General features: G+C 38.0%; 1 protein-coding gene across 3 annotated transcripts in view; it reads right to left on the bottom strand.

The window, feature by feature from the left end:
- Nucleotides 1-386: 386 nt before the first annotated feature.
- The window catches only part of REV3L (REV3 like, DNA directed polymerase zeta catalytic subunit), a 176,732-nt gene continuing 156,345 nt past the window's right edge, over nt 387-20,773 (bottom strand). For all 3 annotated transcript variants that reach the window (XM_043890411.1, XM_043890412.1, XM_043890413.1), the window contains 7 exons: nt 20,337-20,446; nt 15,183-15,297; nt 10,385-10,522; nt 8,088-8,278; nt 7,197-7,443; nt 5,345-5,554; nt 387-1,514 (listed from right to left, as the gene is read on the bottom strand). In XM_043890411.1, coding sequence (XP_043746346.1) covers nt 1,374-1,514; nt 5,345-5,554; nt 7,197-7,443; nt 8,088-8,278; nt 10,385-10,522; nt 15,183-15,297; nt 20,337-20,446 — 1,152 coding nt within the window. In that variant the 3' untranslated portion in view covers nt 387-1,373. The remainder of the gene's footprint in view (nt 1,515-5,344; nt 5,555-7,196; nt 7,444-8,087; nt 8,279-10,384; nt 10,523-15,182; nt 15,298-20,336; nt 20,447-20,773) is intronic.

Genomic DNA, 20,773 nt, shown 5'->3' with positions numbered 1-20,773 from the left:
CTGATCAGAAAGATGATGTAAACAGAAGACTTATTTCCAGTGCATAATCAGATGAGCTATGTTAAAATTAATTTTTTTCTATTGAAAATAATTTTTTAAGAAGTACTAATATAATTTTTGCTTTCCCTCTGGACATTGTATCTAAATGAACATGGGAGATGTACTAAAACTCTGGAATGATGAAAGCTAAACATTTCCTAGACTACTTTTGCTCCCATTTAAAAAAAAAATCTGAAAGTTTGGGTAAGGGAATTACAGCATCAATTAGGATATGAGTTAAATTTGCCTTATTAAAATTCAGAAGGGGTCGGGTAGGGAGGGTGTAACTAATGTAGGCTTATAGACCAGATGAAGAGCATTCAACTTATAGCAAGATAAAACCACACTGCTGCATTTCATATTTTATTCAATTTTAATATGGTTTCCATTATTAACTTTTAAAACAAAATGATTTCCAGTTTAGAAAACAATGCACTGACCACATAATTCTTTTTTTATATACAGTTATACAAATATTCTAAATACACATTTTGTGTTCAAGATGATGGCAAATAAGATTAACTGTACAGTACATAAGGAAAGAAAATATTTTAAGCATATTTAGAAGCAATAGAAATGTCTATACAAAACAAGCAAAAATGGAATAAAATTTTTTATTTTTAAAGTATTGCAACAGGCCCACAGGTTTGTAACAAAAATGTCTTTGCACAGTTCCTCACAATGCCCCATTAATAGCTAAAGCAAGACAGCGGTTTTAGAAAATAATGTTTCAAAATGCTACACATGGTACTATTGTTTGCACAGTTTGATCAAAATAACAACTCTACTCTGAGTCAAGCAAAACCTAGAGGAAATATACCAAACAACTTGAAAATCATTTGTATAAAATTCATTGCACATTATTTTACTCAGTTGTTTGAAAAGTAAAAAAGTGTATTTACAAAATATTTCGCAGTCAAAATTATAAAGTGAATGAGTATCTCTAAGTAACACGTCTTGATACAGACAGTTCAAGGAAAACACGAATGTCTTTTTTTTAAAGAGGTTTTCAGTGCTCCTTCCACAGGGAAGTAAATACGATCTACTCAAATGGATTTACAAGATGTTACACATACTGGAGCAAATTCAACACCTGCATTATAAAACAATGTTAAAAAGGTGAAAGGATGAGGAATTTGTACATTGTAAGAAGTGAGCTATTCAGAGATCAACAAATACGATTTTTAATTCAGTTATCATAAAAGTCTTCATAGTCTTCAGATAATAGACAGACAATGAACATACTTGACTCGATGGAAGTTGAAAAAGCACCATGCACAACAGTTAGTGGTAAACACTGAAAATAGCACCTGGAATTCTGTGATATTGACAATTTAAAACTGGTCTAGTAATTGCCGGAGATACGGTGCCTTGGATAATTCTCTGTTTACTCGGGAGAGTTTGTAAAGTACTGGGCAGTTCAGAGAAACACATGGGATATGTCGATCAAAGCAGCCTGTGCAGTTCTTGCATATCTGAAAGAACAAGAGGAGTACATCAAACGATAGGACGGGTTCTATCTCTATGTGTAAACAGCAGACTTTTATAGTCCTTCGTGATCTACCACAAATTACTGGCACATATTACAGAAAAGTTTCATTAGTTTTCATCTTTTTGAAGCATAGCCAACCCTAAGTTGAGATGTTTCTAAATAATATTGTCTCACAAACCATACAGTGTGAAATTCCCTAAAGGATTCATTTAATCCCAGAAAGCAACTTTCATTTATGGTAGAATCCTATTGTATTAAGATTCACAAAACAGGCTACCCAATTACCATTCAAAGCCTGGCTCTTAAATTAGCTATGTACACTGTTTTTTCAAGTTACTTTAACATTTTATATGCTAATCAAAAAAGTTATCCACTTTCTTATTTCAGAAGAGAAAATGCTAGTATGGGGGGCGGAATATCAAAGATTTTGAAAGTAGCTGGATAGACCAATAGTTTCAACCCTGGCTGTACATGAGCTTAAAAATAGACTAATGTCTGAGCCTGATCCCAGACCAATGAAGCAGGGTCTTCGGGTGTGAGAGCTTAATCTGTACATCTTAGGGCTCCCAGATGCTGCTGATGTATGAGAACTGATCTAAAAGAAAATATTAAATCATAAGGCAGTTTTTAAAGAAAAGCATTATATCTTACCCAGTGATCAGATTTTAATATGTAAGGTCTCAAGTCACGCACACAGTTTGAAAGTGGTAAAACATGAAAAACTTTAAAGGATACTAGTGAGGGCCCCAAGGGTTAAGAAAATACAGGGTGATTTTTAATGTGAACAGTTTATCCAAGTGATTTTAAAAAGGGATAGCAATTAGGAGCTGTTATACTAATTACCTCTTAAGAGAGAAATCAGATCTGCTCTAGTTAATTCTCTGGTCTGTATCTAAGAGCTTCTGTTTTAGAGGGCTCACAGGGGGAAAAAAAAAAGAACTCGTTCTCTGCCCCAGTGTTTTTCAGTCGATTGCAGGGCCCGTTTTTCTCAGCACCCTGTCGCTCCACCCGGTGTTATGACACCGCCACAAGCCCCGAGCTTCAGTGTGCTTTCTGGAGACTGAATGTGCTGTTCTGTTCTGAAGACTTGCACCAATTAGATCTCTGCCAAGAGACCTAAAGCTACTCCTAAATATAGAATGTCTGTATTACAGCTACATCCAGGTGCCAGAACAAACTGATAAATATTTATGCACTCTGTCCTTGTCTGATAAATAAACCAGGATGGAATTACTTGTCTCGCTAAACTTAATGTTTAGTTTCAAGATCCTTTACTGGTGATTTAAACCCTGAACAGGTTATGTTTAAAACTTTAAACACCATAACCTAGAAACTTATTTTTTAAGATACTTAAGAAAACAAACAAACAAAAAACACCTGCTTTAATATTTATTGATCCTTTTCCTTTGTTATCCTTTGGCTTACTTTCTCGATTTTTGAAAAATTTTCAGTTAGATGCTTAATTTTGTTTTTTATGTTTATAGTTAAATGTTTAAGGTGATGAATTTTTCTCTGAGATCTGCCATGGCTGTCTAGAATCTTGTATGTACTGTTTGTTTAATAAGGAGTGTTAAAATTTCAAAATAGAAGGATCATTTTGTTTTCTGAGTTTACTAGCTTTATAGAATTGTATTGATAAAACATTTGTAATATTTCTACTTTCTGAAATTTATTAAGGTTTTCTTTGTAGTCTAAGATATGTCAATTATTTAACATTTCATGTAAATGTTTTCTATAACTTGAAAAGACATATTCTCTAATCTTGGGTTAGAGAGTTTGATATATAATCAAAAGGTTTACCTTATAATGTTTAGATCTTTAGTAATTGTACTTATTTCTGATCACTTGTCTTGGTATGAGAGCTGTTTACTATTACTAATGTTTCTGACAGTTTCTCATTTTATCTCCTATAATTTCTGCTTTGTGAGAATTCCTACAGGTTATTTATGTACAGGAGACACATTTTAATTCTCTTAGGAAAAAAAGCAATCCTAAAGTTAAAATCTCTTTAAAGATGAACCACCCCTTATTTATGAATACCATTACTTTTAAAACTGCATTTTTATAAGAAATAAGACCTAATATTGAACGAGGGTTCTGGTTAAACTGATGGCATAACTAGTTAGCACAGTCTATGTTGCTGGGGGCAGAAGACAGGTCCAGGGAGCTGCCTCTGACTTCAGGAGCTCTGGAGGCCCTGCCCATGTCTGCACCTTTTACTAGAAGCCAGCTAGGGAATTCTCTAGGAGGGCAAGTTGCTGCCATTGGGGTAGGAACCTAAAAAACAGAAGTTAGGGACACCCAGTGACTAGTGGTTGTACTAATTGCAACCACCACTTTGTGGTGCTACAAAAACTGGGACAAAGGGGCTGAAAGTCGGTTGGTAATCACTGCAGTGACTTACTGCTGCTTTAACTGTGCATTCAGCAAGAAGCTGTCTCTGGGCTGGACTCTAGCTAGGAGAGCTGACTCAGCAGTGAGAGAGGGCAGGCCTCTGTCCTCACCTGCTCTTTGGTGAGAATGCTCGAGCCACAGTGCTGAGAATGGACAGGATGGCAGCGCGGTCAGGGTTTAGGGAGAAATAATGGTGGCTGGACTATAGGATGATAACAGAAGGGAAGCAGAAAAGTTCTTATTTATTTAAGAATTAATTAGTAGATGGATGGGGAGAGGGAAAAGTCAATTTATCATTTCAATAAGCTAGGTTTCTATGGTTACATCAATAAAATCATACCTTTCAGATGCTACCATCCTTAATGAAATTCATTTACTCCATTCTAAATGGCTAGCTATATACACTATATAACTTATAGTGTATATATATACACTATATAAGAGTTTTCTGCCAGTGCAGAACAGCGGCTAGGATGGTGCAGAGCAAACAGTCTGTAACATCCTTAACTATCCTTCTATAACCATACAAATTCTAAACAGCCTCGTCTTCCCAGAGATGGCTTCTGTCCTGTTGCCCTGCGTGGCAGCTAGGAGTGTCCTTCTAGGAGGCTGTGGATACTCCAACTTGATTCAAAAGCCTCTTTACCTTGAAGGGGCATGGTGCAGAGCCTGGCCTTTACATACTGTGGCTGGACTACTTTAGAGCAGATGAGCTGCTAGGAGAGAGTGTATAGGAGAGTTCACAACAGAAGAGCTAGTAGGGACCTACGAAAGAGCATCAACCTGCATTCTGAGAAATCTGGGGCCAGGGACATGGCCAATACTATGGAGTCCAAAAAAAAAAAAAAAAAAAATACTATGGAGTCCAGACTGAAAACCCGATGTCCTTACTATCCGCTGGATTCATTTTCCACTAAATCACACTGCCTCTCAACCATCTGGTTGGCTTTAAAACATTTCAATAACCTTATATGTTGCTCATCGAAAGACAAAACGAACTCCACCACAAGATTGTTATTCTTTCCTGAAAGCTAAAAATGTAACTTGAAACATGATGGTATAAGAAGATATAATCAGTCATTAAGAACTGCAAACCTTCCAAGTAGACTAGCAATTCTCTAAGAAAACAAGATTTCTATGAGAATGGTGAGTAGAGATGGGAGACACAGCAATTAGTACTTCCTTTTTTAGAAACACTGCTATAAAAGGAACTGGGTGGCTGGACAGTATAGTCCTATGGTTCTAATAAACACAGTTTTTAGTAGTTCAATTATGCTATTTTCAGGATTTTAGAAATTCATTAACTTAGAATTCTTACTCCACTTTCACATCTCACACCACACCTCCCTCAGGAGTTGACTACATTCCCCTGAAGACTCAGACTGCTTGGGATTCTGGGTCTATTGAACAAGGATGTACCTTTACAAGTCGCTCCTGTTGACGTTCCAACTCTCGAATTTCTTGGTTGAGGATGACTGCAACATGCTGAGGCTGGCTGCGACATTTACTGCAGATGCCATGCTGAGTCAGGTCATCACACACAGGACAGTGTAAGGTAGTGAAATATTGTGCGATAGTGCCTTTCCGCCCTTCAAGTTCACTTCGAGAGGAGCTGGTGGCCTTCTGGATCTATACAAACATCAATTCGGAAATAAGTCTAAGCCAGCTTTATAGCAGAGTGGCTCTTCTCATGCTAATTACAGGATCACTAAGGCATTATTTCCTGTGTTCAACAAACTACCGAATAGCTACTATATATCAGGCACTGTTCTAGATAATGGGACTTTAGAAAAGAACAAAGTCCTTCCTTTATAGCTTAGTATCATCAGATATATTGTTTTGTTTTTCTTTTTTTGGGGGGGGGGATGGTCTCAGAAAGGTACAAACTTCCAGTTGTAAATAAGTCATCAGGATATATTATATAGATTAGGAAATACAGTCAATAATATTGCAGTAACTTTATTTTTCTTTTTTTGGCAGTAACTTTAAATGGTAACAGATGCTAACTGGATTTTATATGGTGATCGTCTCATTGTCAAATCACTATATTGTATACTTGACACTAATATCACATTGTATGTCAATTATACCTCAATAAAAAACAAAAACAGTTTCTTGTCACTCGGTTTTTTTGGCTGCGATATGTAATGTATGAAATTACAGGGGGCAAAGGAGATCAGGGAGGACAAAGGAGGAAATCCAGGTGGAGAGTGGATACTGTTTAAGACTGCACAGTTTTGGCCATGGAAGCAAGGTAAAAAAGTAACCTATTAGGCATTAAGGTGCAAAATTCAGGCAAAAGTAAACCTGGAGCATTTCAAATGAAATTAGATACATGTTACCTAAGCTTCCTTCTTTGAAGTTGATAACGGTTTCAGAGATCTGTCCTCTGATACTCTTTTCACACTGAAATAACATTATCTTCTTACTATCATACCCTTGGTGTATTCCCCTGGTGTCTTACAAGTCACTCTGCACCAAAGTTATTAGGTTAGCCTTTTATAAATGCCACGGGTTGAACATTCTTGCTGCTGATGTAATGAATAACACTAATAGCTTTGTGGTGCAGAGCCAGGGCCCAGTGTTACAGATGCTGGCCAGCAGACTGTCTGAAGCACAGCTTCACCCTCAGTTTCCCAGTAAAAACAATTTAAGTATTAACTTATATCAATTTTCCTGAATACTCTCAGGCTTTCATAGTCTGAGCAAACGGCTGAGCAGACCTAATTGTAAACATCAGATAACAACTGCTACTTTCCTAGAGTAATGTATCCCTGATTGTTACAGAACCACAAATTGTTCCTTCAGGGCTAGGATGGGGATAAACTAAGAAAAAAGGAGTTCAGGCAAAACTCCCTTTGGTAAGATTTCACACTGCATGTTTTATTTTAGTAAAATGATACTTTAATATTCTTTACTATAGTTACAGAACTATGTCTAGCTACTAGAGCTTATATATTTCTTAAACACCCATTTTGAAGGAATTTCTGCTCTCTTTTTTATTTGCTGTTTGTGATATTTTATAGTTAAGTGTTTACCACTGAAGTAGCTGTGGGATTTATTTTAATCTTCTATAATTTGGCTAATCTGACAGAAGCTGGGAAGGTGTTTGTAAAAGATAAAACCAGGAAAGTATAGCACCTTTGTTGGTTCAGGATAATAAAGGATTTGTTCTGCTCTGATAGCATGTAAATAAAAGCTTTAATTCTACTGAAAATGTTAAGTGAATTCTCTATGGAGTCATCACACAGGTACTGTTCAGTAGGCTTACCCTTGGTAATTCATGATACCAGCTGAAGACATCGATGCCAATAAGAGAGAAGATTCTTGCCAGGGGTGGAAGGATTTGCTTGGTGATGTAGTAAGTGGCATTCAGTCTCAGAGTTGGGTCCTGCAGGACCTCCACGGGGCGTCTTACTAGTTGGATAAGTGGTACTCCAGGGGCCCCATAAATGATGACGTATGGTACTCGCTCCCCAACTCGAGGCTCAGAGCGCCGATCGTAAGTAAGCATTTTCCTATTTAAATCCAAATAGAACAGTCACTCAAAGACTGTCATGGAAGGCATCTCTTCAGAAAATGAAATGAGAATTAAACAATAATCAAACCATGAGAAATTGACAAAGGGAACCTTCAAAGTAGTTTTAACTCTGACAACCATATACACTTCACTTAGCACCAAGTGCATATGCTCTAAGAGTTTAATAAAACTTACCCTGTAAATTACTGTTACCTGGAGAACAGTATGAGTTGGCAGATACCAACTAGTTTAAATTAACTATCATAAATCTAAAAGAGAAAGTTTAGCTGGTCAGCTGATCTCCTTCTAGAATGACACCACCTTACTGCTGTGGTAGGATCCATATTGAGGACGACCTATGATTCTGATATAGGAAAAACAATCACTCCCAGCTCTGTAACAGATCACAGTTTCACTGAATCTGGTTTTTGCAGGGAAGGCCAGAAGAGGAGCTCTTTATCCCATTTCAGAGCTTGCAGCACTTGGGGGTCACCCACTCAGGTTAATAAGGCTTCACCTGGGCGGGAGCACAGACTGCTGGGTATCTGTGCCTGTGGACGAGGTCTTCTCACCCACTCCATTCCGAACCCCGGAACCACACTGAGCAGGTACTGCGGGCCGTGCTGCTGTGAGTGTCATTACCTTGTGAGTTCCAGGGCTGGCACACAGGCACCGGGTTTGTAAGAGGCACTTCCTCTGTATTCCTTGGCAAAGATAAAATCTTGTATGCTGGCCTTTCCTTCCAGAAGCTTCATACATTGTCGTTGAACATACTGTTTAATTAAACTTATATCTCTTGTTTCAAATAGCAGCTTCAGGGAACGCTCAAGTATCTTAAAAAGAAAATGGATATGCTCGTAAGGGTAAAATATCCTATATTTCATCACTGCTCTTACACTTACATAACTTACCAGAAAACATCCTGATCTACCTAAACAATCTGCTATTTACAATGACTGGATAATAAAAATTATTGAAACTGGAAATTATTTGGAGATTTAGCTTGCTATTTCTAAAAATAGATTATGTAGTTTGAGGAAAATCATATTGGAATGACATGCAGATGAAGTGTTTGCTGTGTGTGGTGAGCAACATGAAACATTTAAGTTGTCTTATATAGCCAAGAGTACTCTAGGCACAGAAAGCCAGACATGATTTTCATGTATTATTTTTTATTTACTCTGTTATAGAAAGGGTTGGATTCAGGTGGACAGAAAGAAGTTTAAACATCACCAAGGAGTGAAAGAAAAGCCAGTCTTTTGCCTTTTTATAATGTCAGTAAATAGAAACTGTGACAGAATTTTCTGTGCTGCAGTATTTCTATTGGAAAATGACTGACATACAGTGGAATGAATTTAAATTAGTTCCAGGTGAAAGCTCTGCATCTTATTTTGAGTAGTGGAATCCATACGTATTTTACACAAGAAATTTGCTAACTTAGCTAAAGTACCATTCTTCCCTCAGAGAAAGAATACACTGGATAGTACCTTTCCAGAAACTAGTATGAAATATATCTCAAATTTATATGATGTTACATATATGACATATAGGTTTGATTACTGTCAATCTCCTATGCTTTTAATGCTCTCATATGGTATAAACAGAATAGCACTCTACACACTTTTTTTTGCTTTGAGAAAACCTTTATTGCACATTGTTGAATTAATTTGTTTGAATAAACAGCACACAAAACAAAGATTTATGTTGTGAAAATCCCTGAAGCTTCTAATCAGCAGTCTGCAAGGAGTTGAGACTTTGGTTTTGTGTCTTTTTAAGGCATACATTTCTCATTTAATTTTAAATTTTGAACATAATTGTTTTCCAAAATATTTTTGATGTCGGTTATAAAACTTCTCTACCATGAAACTGCAGTTCCTGATCCTGAAAGGCTACTCTTTTCTATGAGACTGAATGTGCCCCCAAGGGACCTGGTGCATCATGTAGGTTTTCACAAGGCTGGGCAAGTACTAATAAGTCAATCCCTGTGGGATCAAATATTTGGTATGCACTTTGATTTTCATAGATACACAGAATACTCTTTCAACTTTGTCCTTTAATACTACAGGAAAGGAAAAAACCTATACATGAGTACTAAAAAATCTGATCTTCTCCAGAAATCGTAGTAACAGTTGTCCTTCAGAACCATATCTGTGATTGTTATATGATGATTTTTTCTTTTCTTTCTCATTCTCTCTTTTGAAAGTGAAAGTCACTTAGTCATGGATGACTCATGTGACCCCATGGACTGTAGCCCACCAGGCTCCTCTGTCCATGGAATTTTCCAGGCAAGAATACTGGAGTGGGCTGCCATTTCCTATTCGCTACACACTGAGTTTTATGAAAGCATTAAAAGCACAAGAGATTGACAGTAATTATTTTTGGTTTGTTACAGAACGAATATGAGCCTGAATAAAGAAAAAAAAGAAATAAAAAATACTATGCCTAAAGTTAACTGTGGTTGAGAAATTTAGGTAATTTATAGGACCAGTATAATTTATAGTACCAGTGTTCAGAAATCTCCCTAACTTGTATTTGGTAACCCAAGTAAACAGAATTTCAGCTAATCTAAGATGGATTAGTTTACTTATGAAATTTCTCTGTTCATTGTCTCTTCTTTATTCTGCTTCACAGCTTTTGGGTGTTGCCACATGATAAAATATCATATCATCTCTAGATGATTAGGCAGTAAATTTTTATCAAGGTCAAGTGTTGCTTTTTAGCAACTGTGTAAAAGGTAAGGTGTGGGAGAGGTCAGAAACTAAGGACTTAAATAAGCTGCTTTCATTACAAATGAAATTCAAAAAATCATACAGTTTCTCTTTTAGTTAGACAGTCATATAGTCTATACAGTTCTTTCACCTAGATATTTGCTTAAGGATGTTTACCACTTTCTTTGCCACTTATTTCTAAAAGATGAAAACAAGATAGATAAAACTTACCTTAGAAACAGCAGGGCAGGAATCTCTTCTCACTGTTTCTATTCCTTTTGCATCAAATACTGGGTCCTTTTGATCCAGTGTTTCATACATGTAACCCACATACCTCTTTTTCGTTTGTAAGACACAGGGCAAATATACCTGTGATGAAATTAATAAAATGTCTCTCAATAAACCACTTTCCCCCCAACCACGAACATCTTATTTTTATATGTCTTTTCTTCTCTTTAACCAGATGTCAATTTTAAGAAAATTCTAAATACGGCTTAGGGCCCAATAAATTCATGAACAACACTTGGAGGACAAAGCACACAAAATGAGTTGTCTTAACTTGCACTACCAATATTGCTCCTTCCTCAGCTGACACTGCTCTTTCAGAGTCAACCATATCTCTTTAAACAATTAAAAAATTTCAGTAACACCTACATATGGTACAAATTAAAAAGTTACAAGAGAATATACAATAAAGAGTCTACCATTCCCTCCATAGAGGCATCCTCTGTTACTGATTTCCTGTATGTTCTTCCAGAGATATTCTAAGTACATGTACTTATACACATAGGGTAGCTTACCTTCCACCTCACTCTGCACTTTGCTTACTTCATTTGGTAATTATCTTGGAGAGAATTCCATTCTGAACAGAAAGTTCATTTTGTTTTGTAGCTACATAGCAGTCCATTTTATGAGGGTATATTAAATTTTGTAACCAGTTACCTACTCTGCATCATTTAGGATGTTTTCAGTCTTTTGGAATTACAAACAGTGTTCCTATGAACAACCTTACATGGATTAATTCGAAGGATAAATTCCTTGAAGTGGAATTCCTGGATGAATGGGTATGTGTCTCCGACCCTTTTTATATTAATAAACTGGTCCTTTCTTCTGTCCCAAGCTGTATCAGTAATCACATTAAATGTAAGTGGTGTAAAAAGTGGAAAACTGGTGTTAGAAAATGTGAAAAGAAAATGTAACTTGTAAAAGGCAGGAATGATCAGATTAGATCCCATCAAAGAGATACAACAACATGTTTTCTACTAGAAATCTGTTTTAAATAAAAAAGAATACAAAGGTTAGAAAAAAAAAGATACAATTGTTAATACTAATCAAAACAAAGCTGGAGTGGCTATATAACATCAGAAAAAGTAGATTTCCAGACAAAGGATATTATCGAAGTTAAAAATATCAGTTCATCAAGGAGATAAATAACCATAAATGTATATATAGCTTATAAGAAAACTTCAAAATGCATGAAATATAAATTGGCAGAACTAAAAGCAAGAAACAGGCAAATCTGTGATTGTATTTGATGCTTTGGCCCTCTCTCCTAGAAACAAAGTCAGCAAAATTGTTATTGTTGGCTTCAACAACACTATTAATTATCCTAAGTGTTACTGTAGACCATTCCACCCAATAACCAGAATACACAGGGATTTTCAAGGTCACAGGGGAACATGCTGGGCTTCCTAGGTGGTCTAGCGGTTAAGAATCCACTTTGCAGTGCAGCAGACACCAGTTCCATCCCCGGTACAGGAGGAGCCCACGGGCAGCAGCTACTAAAGCCTGCGCACCACAAGACAAGACGACAAAACGGGAAGCCCGAGCACTGCGACTGGAGAGCTGCCCCCGCTGGCCGCCAACAGAGAAAGGCTGCGTGGTCACAACAAAGACCCAGCAGACTCCAAAAAAAAAAAAAAAAAAGAGACCATATGCTAGACCAAACGATGAACTTTAACAAATTTAAAAGCACTGAAATGATATAGACTATGTTCTTTTACCACATGGAATTAAAATCAGTAACAAAAAGCTACCTGGAAATATTAACTACCTGGAACTTGAGCAGCACACTTGTGAATACCCTAGAGATCGTCATCGCTGAAGCGCAAGGCCCCAGGTGGCGTCTGCCTCCCTGGAGACCCTGGTGGAGAGTCCGCCTGCAGTGCAGGACGCTCAGGTAGACCCCTGGGGGTCAGGAAGACCCCTGGAGGAGGAAAGGCACCCACTCCAGTTTCCTGCCTGGAGAGCCCCATGGACAGAGGAGCCTGGTGGGCTGCAGTCCACGGGGTGCAAAGAGTGGAGCAGGACTGGGCACACGCACGTACACACACGTCAGGGAGTGCCTAGGAGTCCTGCAAGGGAATCTGCAAGAGGGCCTGGCTTTCAGCCGCCCTGATGGAGAAAAAGGAATCCTGACTTTATGAACAGGGACTCCCAAGTGGCACAGTGGTAAATTTGTCTGCCATTGGAGGAGATGTGGGTTGGATCCCTGGTTTGGAAAGATTCCCTGGAAGAGGAAATGGCAGCCCACTCCAGTATTCTTGCCTGGAAAATCCCATGGACAGAGAAGCCTGGTGGGCTAGTGCCTGCGGTCGCAAAGAATCATGACTGAGTACCATCACCACCAACAGATATCAAAATAATAAAAGCACAAGATATCAAAATCTGAAGCTAAACTGGTGCTTTGAGAGAAATTTATATCTTTAAAGTGCTTATATTAAAAATTTGTTTAGATTCAAGTTTGTAAATTAAGAAGACAGGAAAAGAGAAGCAAACATCCTAAAGGAAGGACATAATAGAGTGGATGTTAATGAAATGGTTCTTCAGAAAGTTCTATAAATGGTTAAACCTCTAGCTAGAATGAGGAAAAAGAGAAAAACATAAATTATCCATATCAAAAGTAAAAGGTGGGATGTAACCAGAGTTTACAGATACCAAAATCACTTTAAGGAAGTATAAATAATTCATGCCAATAAATTTGGTAACTTCAGAGAAATGGACAAACTCACTGACAATCACAAATTTTAAAACTGACATGAGAAGAGAACTTGAATTATTAAAGATATTTAAATTATAATTGAAAATCCTCCCTCCCCCATAAAATTTCTGGACTAGACTGCTTCCCTGATGAATTTTTATCAACCATTTAAGAAAAAACTGCACCAATCTTATGCACTTTTTCTTTCAGAAAGTAGAAGCGGAAATACTTCAAACTCATGAGGTCAGCTTTTCTTACCCTGTCCCCAAAGCAAAGACAATACAAGCAGAAAACAAAAACAAAAGAACACTAGAGACCAATATTCATGAACAATGCCTTGCAATTCTTAACAAATGGTTTGTTTTCTTTGAGAAGTTGTACAGTTTTTGCTTTTATGCTTAGGCCTGTAATCTATTTTAGGTAAAATTTCACATCCAGTGTTAGTTTCTAATGACACCATGCTCTTCACTTTGCTAGACAGGCTGAATGTCCACAGCATCACATACTCCCAGAATAGCACTCAGCATCACTCTTCTCTAATAGTTCCTCCCCCTCTCACCCCAATTAGAATTCTCACTCTTCGGGGCAGATACCAAACCCAAGTCCTCTCTGAATCTCGCCTAGCACAATTCGTGCTTCAGAGCAGGTGCATAATAAACATTTGGGAGTCATGTTTGGTTCTCATCTCCCTCTTTTCTCTTTTCCACACCTGCTCTGCTAAAAAACTTTTAATTCCTGCCCATCCTTCTTTCTCAGTATCTCTTGAATTGTTTATTTTCGCTAGTTCATCCCCCTACTTTAGTATATACAGGTTGTAACAGGCATCCTGTCTTGAGATTCTTCTTTTCCACATCCATCTCCAAACCACTGTGAGGTGAATCCTCCCTAAGAGGCTCTGCCATGCTTTTGTTTGATAAACTTTACTGAATAAAGTTTAAACACTTTAGCTTGGCATTCAAGACACTCTGTAGCCTGGTTTCAACTTTATTCTCTCAGACTTCTGCTACTCCGTATTCCCATATATGCCATTTTCTCCTGCAGTACCACAGCTGCATGGCTGAAATGCTAACCGTTTTCTGAGACACACTGCAGCGTTGGCTCCTATGGGGAGTCTCCCCACCTGGCCTAGAGGGACACAGTACCTCCTTTTCTTTGCACTCTTATAGTGCTTAGGGAGACTGCTTCCTAGGTTTACAATAAAAGACTATTTACATACATTTCTAATCTTTCCTTTTAGACTCCTGGCTCTTAGAGGGCAGGACTGTGTTTTTGCATTCCACATTGCTCCTAGGTCAGTATCTTTTCTACAGAAAGAAGTAAATGCATATTTCATATCTAAGGTACAGTGAAAACAGCAGAAGGCCCTTGTGGCAAACTGCATTCTCCAAAGAAACACTCCTCTCAGACACAGCCTTCTGACAGTGTGACTGACATTCTTCCCATTAAGAGATGGGGGCTTATGTTCCCTTTCTTATCTAGATAGGCTGTGATCTGTATGATTCTGAGACTAGGTCGTAAAAAGCAAAGCAGCTTTTATATGGTTCTCTTTGGGATGTTCATGCCTAGATATCAGCCATCACGCTGTGAGGAAGAGCGAGTAGCCTCAGGGAAAGGCCACGTGCAGGTGTTTCAGCTGGTGTCCCAAACAGCAGCGAGCATCAACCCCAGACGCGGGAGTGAGCAGTGAGCAAGCTTCAGGGGATCAGTCCTGCGCTGTCAGCTGAGGACCCCAACATCATGGAGCAGAGAAGTGCCATCCAGCTGTACGCTTTCTGAATTCCTGGCCCATAAAATCTGGGAGCGTAATAAAATGGTGCTTGTTTTATACCATGAAGTTTGGGGCTGCACATCAATAGTTTAGTGCAAGTCTTTTCATTTCTTTGTATCAGATACTACTAAAAAATTTTGTGTGAAAACTATATCAAACTAATGGAAAAATACTTTAACACTTTCACAGACCTGTATACCCTGAAAATGTATTAAGAAATCAGAAATCTCTAGAAGGTATGTGAATTTTATAAGTGATTTTTAGTATTACGTTTCTCTTACCTTTTCAAACTTCAATTTCACTGGCTTAGGGTTGGTAGCAGTTACGGCTTCAGCAATTTCTTGCCCAATCTTAAAAGACTGTTCCTTAGTGGCTCCTTTCAGTAGCACAAACATACTAAGAGGATTAAAAATAGAGTAGGGTAATGAGGAAGTTGCAACAAATTCTCATCAATAATAATTTTCCTGCCTAATACTATAATACCAGGGAAAACCTTTCCCCCTTACTCTTCCTTATTAAGTTGCTTCCTATCTGAGCTTTCTTGTTTTATCACCCTTGCCTTGAGTACCATGATGTATCTTGTTACAGATCCTGAAAGCATCTCATGTTTCTAGTTTAGCTACACACAGACCAGTCAGTACAGCTGCCAAGAAGGTCCTGAGTCATTCCTATACATTTACGGCTTTTTATGACACACAGTTATGTCAGTCACAAAATACAAGATGTGATTAGAAAGAAATGGAGAATTTACTTGTGATATGGGAGAAAATTTCCTTTCAGAACCACCCAACTAGGAAAAGAACACACATATATAAAACATGTTCACTGAAGAACAGTTAGCAAACAGCAAAAGGCACAAACAAGACAGCCACTTATGATCTCACTGTTCAGACAAAGACACTAGAGAATCTGTGCATCTTTTGTGTACACCTGTACATCTTTTCTCATTTGGGGGTCACAGGTTATAAAGTCTGATAACTTTCCCCTTTCATTTAATAGTGTATTATGAACATTTCCCCACGTTTAGTTCTTATACATTATTTTAACAGTTCTGTATTTCAATGTATGGATACTGTCATTAAATTTTTTTCTAATATTTCATATGTAACAGTGAACATGGCACACACTCCATGTTCTTAGAATAAATTCCTAGAAGTAGAATTTCCAGATAAATGGTATACACTAAAAATATTTTCTGAAAGATAATGTGAAACTGAATTCCAGAAAGCATTTTTTGCAGAAAGCTATTTCTGATGTATAATGCCACCAGTAGTATATACAGATACAATTTGCATATAATGAAATGAATGTACTGTAATTTTATAGTTCATAAATACTGACAAATGTTTAAGACTTGTGATGGGCTGAACTGTGTCCCTTAAAGTTCTATGTTGAAACCCTAACTCCCAGTATCTCAGAATGTGACTATAATTGGAGACAGGGCCTTAAAAGAGATGATTAAGTTAAAATGTGGCTCTAATTTAGGTGGTTAGGGTGAGCCTAATCTGGTATCCTTGGAAGAGGAAACAAAACAAAGAAACACCAGGGCTGCACATGAACAGAGGAAAGGGCGTGTGAGCACAGAGTAAGAGGGGGCAACCTGCGAGCCAAGCCGAGCGGCTTCAGGAGAAGCCACACCTGCTAACGCACACCTCCATCCTGGACTTCAGTCGGAATTTTAAGAGAGTAAATTTCTGTGTCTAAACCACCAGATCTGTGATAGCCCTAGAAAACTAACACATCTGTGTAACTCCCACCACAATCAAGATACAGGACATTTTCATGACCCCACGGAGTTCCCTTGTATTCCTTTGCAATAATTCTCCACTCCACTTTGGGTCCCAAGCAACACAACTTGCTTTCAGTTACTATAATTTTGCTTTTTCAAGAATTTTATATAATATACAAAGCTAATATACTTATGTCGGGATTCTTTTACTCAGCATAATTTTGACATATACCCATATTGCTGAAGTAACACTAACTAGTTCCCTTTTAATGCTGAATAGTATTCCATTATATGGATATGTCACATTTGTTCATTCATCCATTGATGAACATTTGGACTGCAGTTCTGGACTATCAATAAAGCTACAATTAAGAGTTGCATCAGGGGTTTATGTGGACTGAAGCTTTCATTTCTCTTAGGTATATATCAAGAGTAGGACTGTTGAGTCATATGCTAAGTCACATGTTTTACTTTAGATGTAAATACCAAACTTAAAAAAAATTATTATACTTAAAATGTTTAGATGCAATGATGGAGGAAAGTGTTTATACACACATTTCTAAGTTCTAGAACAGAGAAAACCAAGCTGTGGTAAATGAAATCAGGTAAATGGTTGCCTAGGGGTATGGGATGAAAATGAGGGAATGACTGCAGTGGGGCATGGCAGAACTTCAACAGGGACAGAAATGTTCGGCATCTTGACTGGGGTGGCAGCTGATTACATGTGTCTATACACTGTGTGTGCTGAACTATATACACTGTGTACTTTGTTAAACAATATGTCTTGGTAAAGCTAATAAAAAACTAAAGTTATAAATACATGTTAAAAATTATTACAATAATATAAATATTTGAGATTTTACCTAGCAGTGTTAGTAGGTTTACTTGAGTTCATCTATGCTCTTTTGGCCAGTTATAGTTGGAGGTAAGCTTCAAGAGAGCTGACCAGGATTAATGGGAGTTTTTGGTCACTTAATAGAATTAAGGTGACTAGCCTACAAAGAGAGACTGTCTTAAAGGAGTGACTGTCATTTCACATGGGATGGAGAGTTGAGTGGGGTATTAGTCCCCCAGGAGGCCTTTTCTCAGTTACACGCAGATTAATTTCCTGAGGGACTTTTTGCTCTCGTTCCCCAGCACCCTTCTGCTGCCCTGGACGTGTGTGTTATCAAACGTCCTTCCCTATCCTGCCTGAGAACCACTATTAGAGAGAGCTTCAATAGCTGACGGAAGTAGGTCTGTCCCACTAAGGTGGGGCAAATATTGTTGAGAACCACAATTATATCTGCTCTTGAGAAAGAAACACCCTTCTGACAGACTAATTTTGATGCTATGGTAACCGATTTTCCTTAGCTAGACTCCAAGATTCATAAAATCATCAGTCTTGAAACTGGAGGGAGCCAATGGTCATTCATCATCATGTATCAGATGTGGTCTGATGATAGCCTGAGAGAGGCTAAAGTGATTTTTTGATGGCCATGCAATCAGGAGCATAGCTAGAAAGTGACTCCACATCTCACTCTTGAGAAAGAACTTTCCTTCCATCAAGCATTCATCTGTTATCCCTAGAGCAGTGCTTCTCACTATGGTATCACTACTGTCCTCTCCAAAAACAAAAGTTAAAAGTAAATTTAACAAGAGAAAGTAATTAATAAGGAATAAAATATTGTTGGGTACAGCTGATCTTTGTGGGGCCCAGATCCACCGTACTATCTAAGCGGTTTGCTCCTCAAGGACCGATTTGTACTCCGTTGGGGCAAATGTTATTACTGTTGAGAATGCATGCCCTAGAGTAAATTGTCCTCATTCAGTATATTTCAGTAAGCATTACTGAATGAATCAGATGGTGAATGGTGATCAAAAGTTCTAATGATACTACAAATACATTTCATTGATTAGAATCATAAAAAAACCTGTGATACCTGATGTAGTAGTGAAAGTTGCTCAGTCACGTCCGGCACTTTACGACCTCATGAACTGTACCCACCAAGCTCCTGTGTCCATGGAATTCTCCAGGCAAGAATACTGGGAATGGGTAGACATTCCCTTCTCCAGGGGATCTTCCTGACCCAGGGATCAAACCCGGGTCTCCTGCATTGCAGGCAGTTTCTTTACCATCTGAGCTCTAGGTCTTACTAGTTGTGTGATCTCAGACACACTTCTTACCCCAGGGGAACCTGTTCCTAAAGAGCACCTGAGAATGGGCCTCCTAGGGTTTTCTGCCACCCACATGGAAACTCTGACCCAAAAGTCCTCTTCCAGTCTGACATTCTGTGTTTTTTGATTTGTTTGATTTCCTAAAAATCTTAAAGGCTCAACAACATAACTACAATCAGAGTCATGCCAATTTCTGATTCTGGGTGCGTGTTGTCAACCGCTGACGTTTATGACCCTGAATTAAATTCAGTAATTTAAAGTTTTTCTCCTCTTCCCTAATTATTTTGTGAGCAGCTCTGGAAAACTATGTCCCAGTAATTTTTATTTTGCTAGACCTCTCAGCAGAAGTAGTTTTACAGAGCAGTGAAATACTCAAAGTGAGGAGTGGCTTTTGATGGGGAACAGTAGAGACTATGGATAAATGGGGCCTGGATAACTTGAAACTATCCCCACCTGTTGATAATGAAACAGCTGCTATGTGAGGGCAAGGTCTTATTCAGCATGAATATGATTATGCTGATTTTATGTGCACTAAAAAACTGGAGAAGATTAAATGCTGTTTAAAGATTAGCTGGAAGCTATTTTCAGTGATTAGAAGCATTATTTCTGACAGGTCCACTGCACTGTAAAGTGATCAGATCTCCTGAGGCAAGTGCTCTTAGAATGATCACACTGTGACTTTAAGCCTTTAATACGAAAAGAAAATTTCAGACTCCAAGAAACTTGCATAACCCCTATATTCTAGAAAAATTTTAATAAGTCATATAAGTAGGATATTACATAAATAACTGGGCCCTGAAAAATATCAAAGTAAGCCAGGTTGAGGTTATTTTTAGGATTCAAAGGCAGTCCTATCCTTTGTCAGCTCATGGATGATGGGCTTTAGGAAGTCTGAGCCTTTGGAATCAACGCGAAAACTGTATTTACCTACATGAACTGTTTAGGTAAGAAGGGCAACAGATTTTGGGGCCCAGTGAAAAGTGAACCACTCATACCTTTGGCAACTGTCTTTCAAAAACAGTTTGATTATTTTAAGATATATATTTAAATTCAGAGACCAGCAGCTATCTGAGGAATTCTTCACATTAAAAACTCTTTCTTTAAACAGACTAGACTCCTGTATATACAGTTTTTACAGATCCCTATCTAAATACTTAGGGGTTCCCAGATGGCTCAGCAGTAAAGAATCCACCTGCCAATGTAGGAGATGTGGATTTGATCCCTGGGTTGGGAACATCCATCCCTTGGAGAAGGAAATGGCAACCCACTCCAGTATTCTTGCCTGGAGACTCCTATGGACAGAGGAGCCTGGTGGGCCACAGTCCAGGGGGTCGCAAAGAGTTGGACACAACTAATCCACCATCATATCTACATACTTGCTACCTGGAGAGATGCCATGGGAATCTTCACAGTCTTTGGCTCACAAAAACTGGAGAGAACGTAGATAGAATTCTATTCTTAGGAAGGATTACCCTTAAGGCATTTCAAACACTGAAGTGAATATCTGAAGAGATGCAAAAGGACAACTACAAAACACAAAGTTCATTACCTGTCAGTATCACCATAGACAACCCTGGCACCCCATTTCTTGGTATCATTCACCAGTTTAATAGCTCGTTCCAAAGTTTCTCTGGCTTTGTGAACAATACTATCACCAACCTGTTGGTACAAACACATTGGAAAAAATTTCTTAATAGAGTTTAGTATAAGACAATAGACTTTAATGTATAATACTTAATTTTCATTACTGAATATCTCTAAAAATGAAACAAGGAGAAAAGAACACTGAAAAGAAAACAAAACAGTCACCAGTGCCATTCATTATTCCTTCTTCAAGTACTCAAGAAGAAAATGGGGTGGTGAATAATTTAGAAGAAGAAACCAATCAACATACAGACTTGCCTGTGTGAGTGTATCCGTAAGTACAATGGACTGCACTGTATACAAGGATAGCTATATTTGATCCTAGAAGAATAAACCTTATTT

The sequence above is a fragment of the Cervus elaphus genome, chromosome 28, assembly GCF_910594005.1.
Source record: "Cervus elaphus chromosome 28, mCerEla1.1, whole genome shotgun sequence".
NCBI lineage: Eukaryota > Metazoa > Chordata > Mammalia > Artiodactyla > Cervidae > Cervus > Cervus elaphus.
The sequence above is the reverse complement of the archived record's forward strand: the minus strand, read 5'-3'. Positions and strand labels throughout refer to the sequence as shown.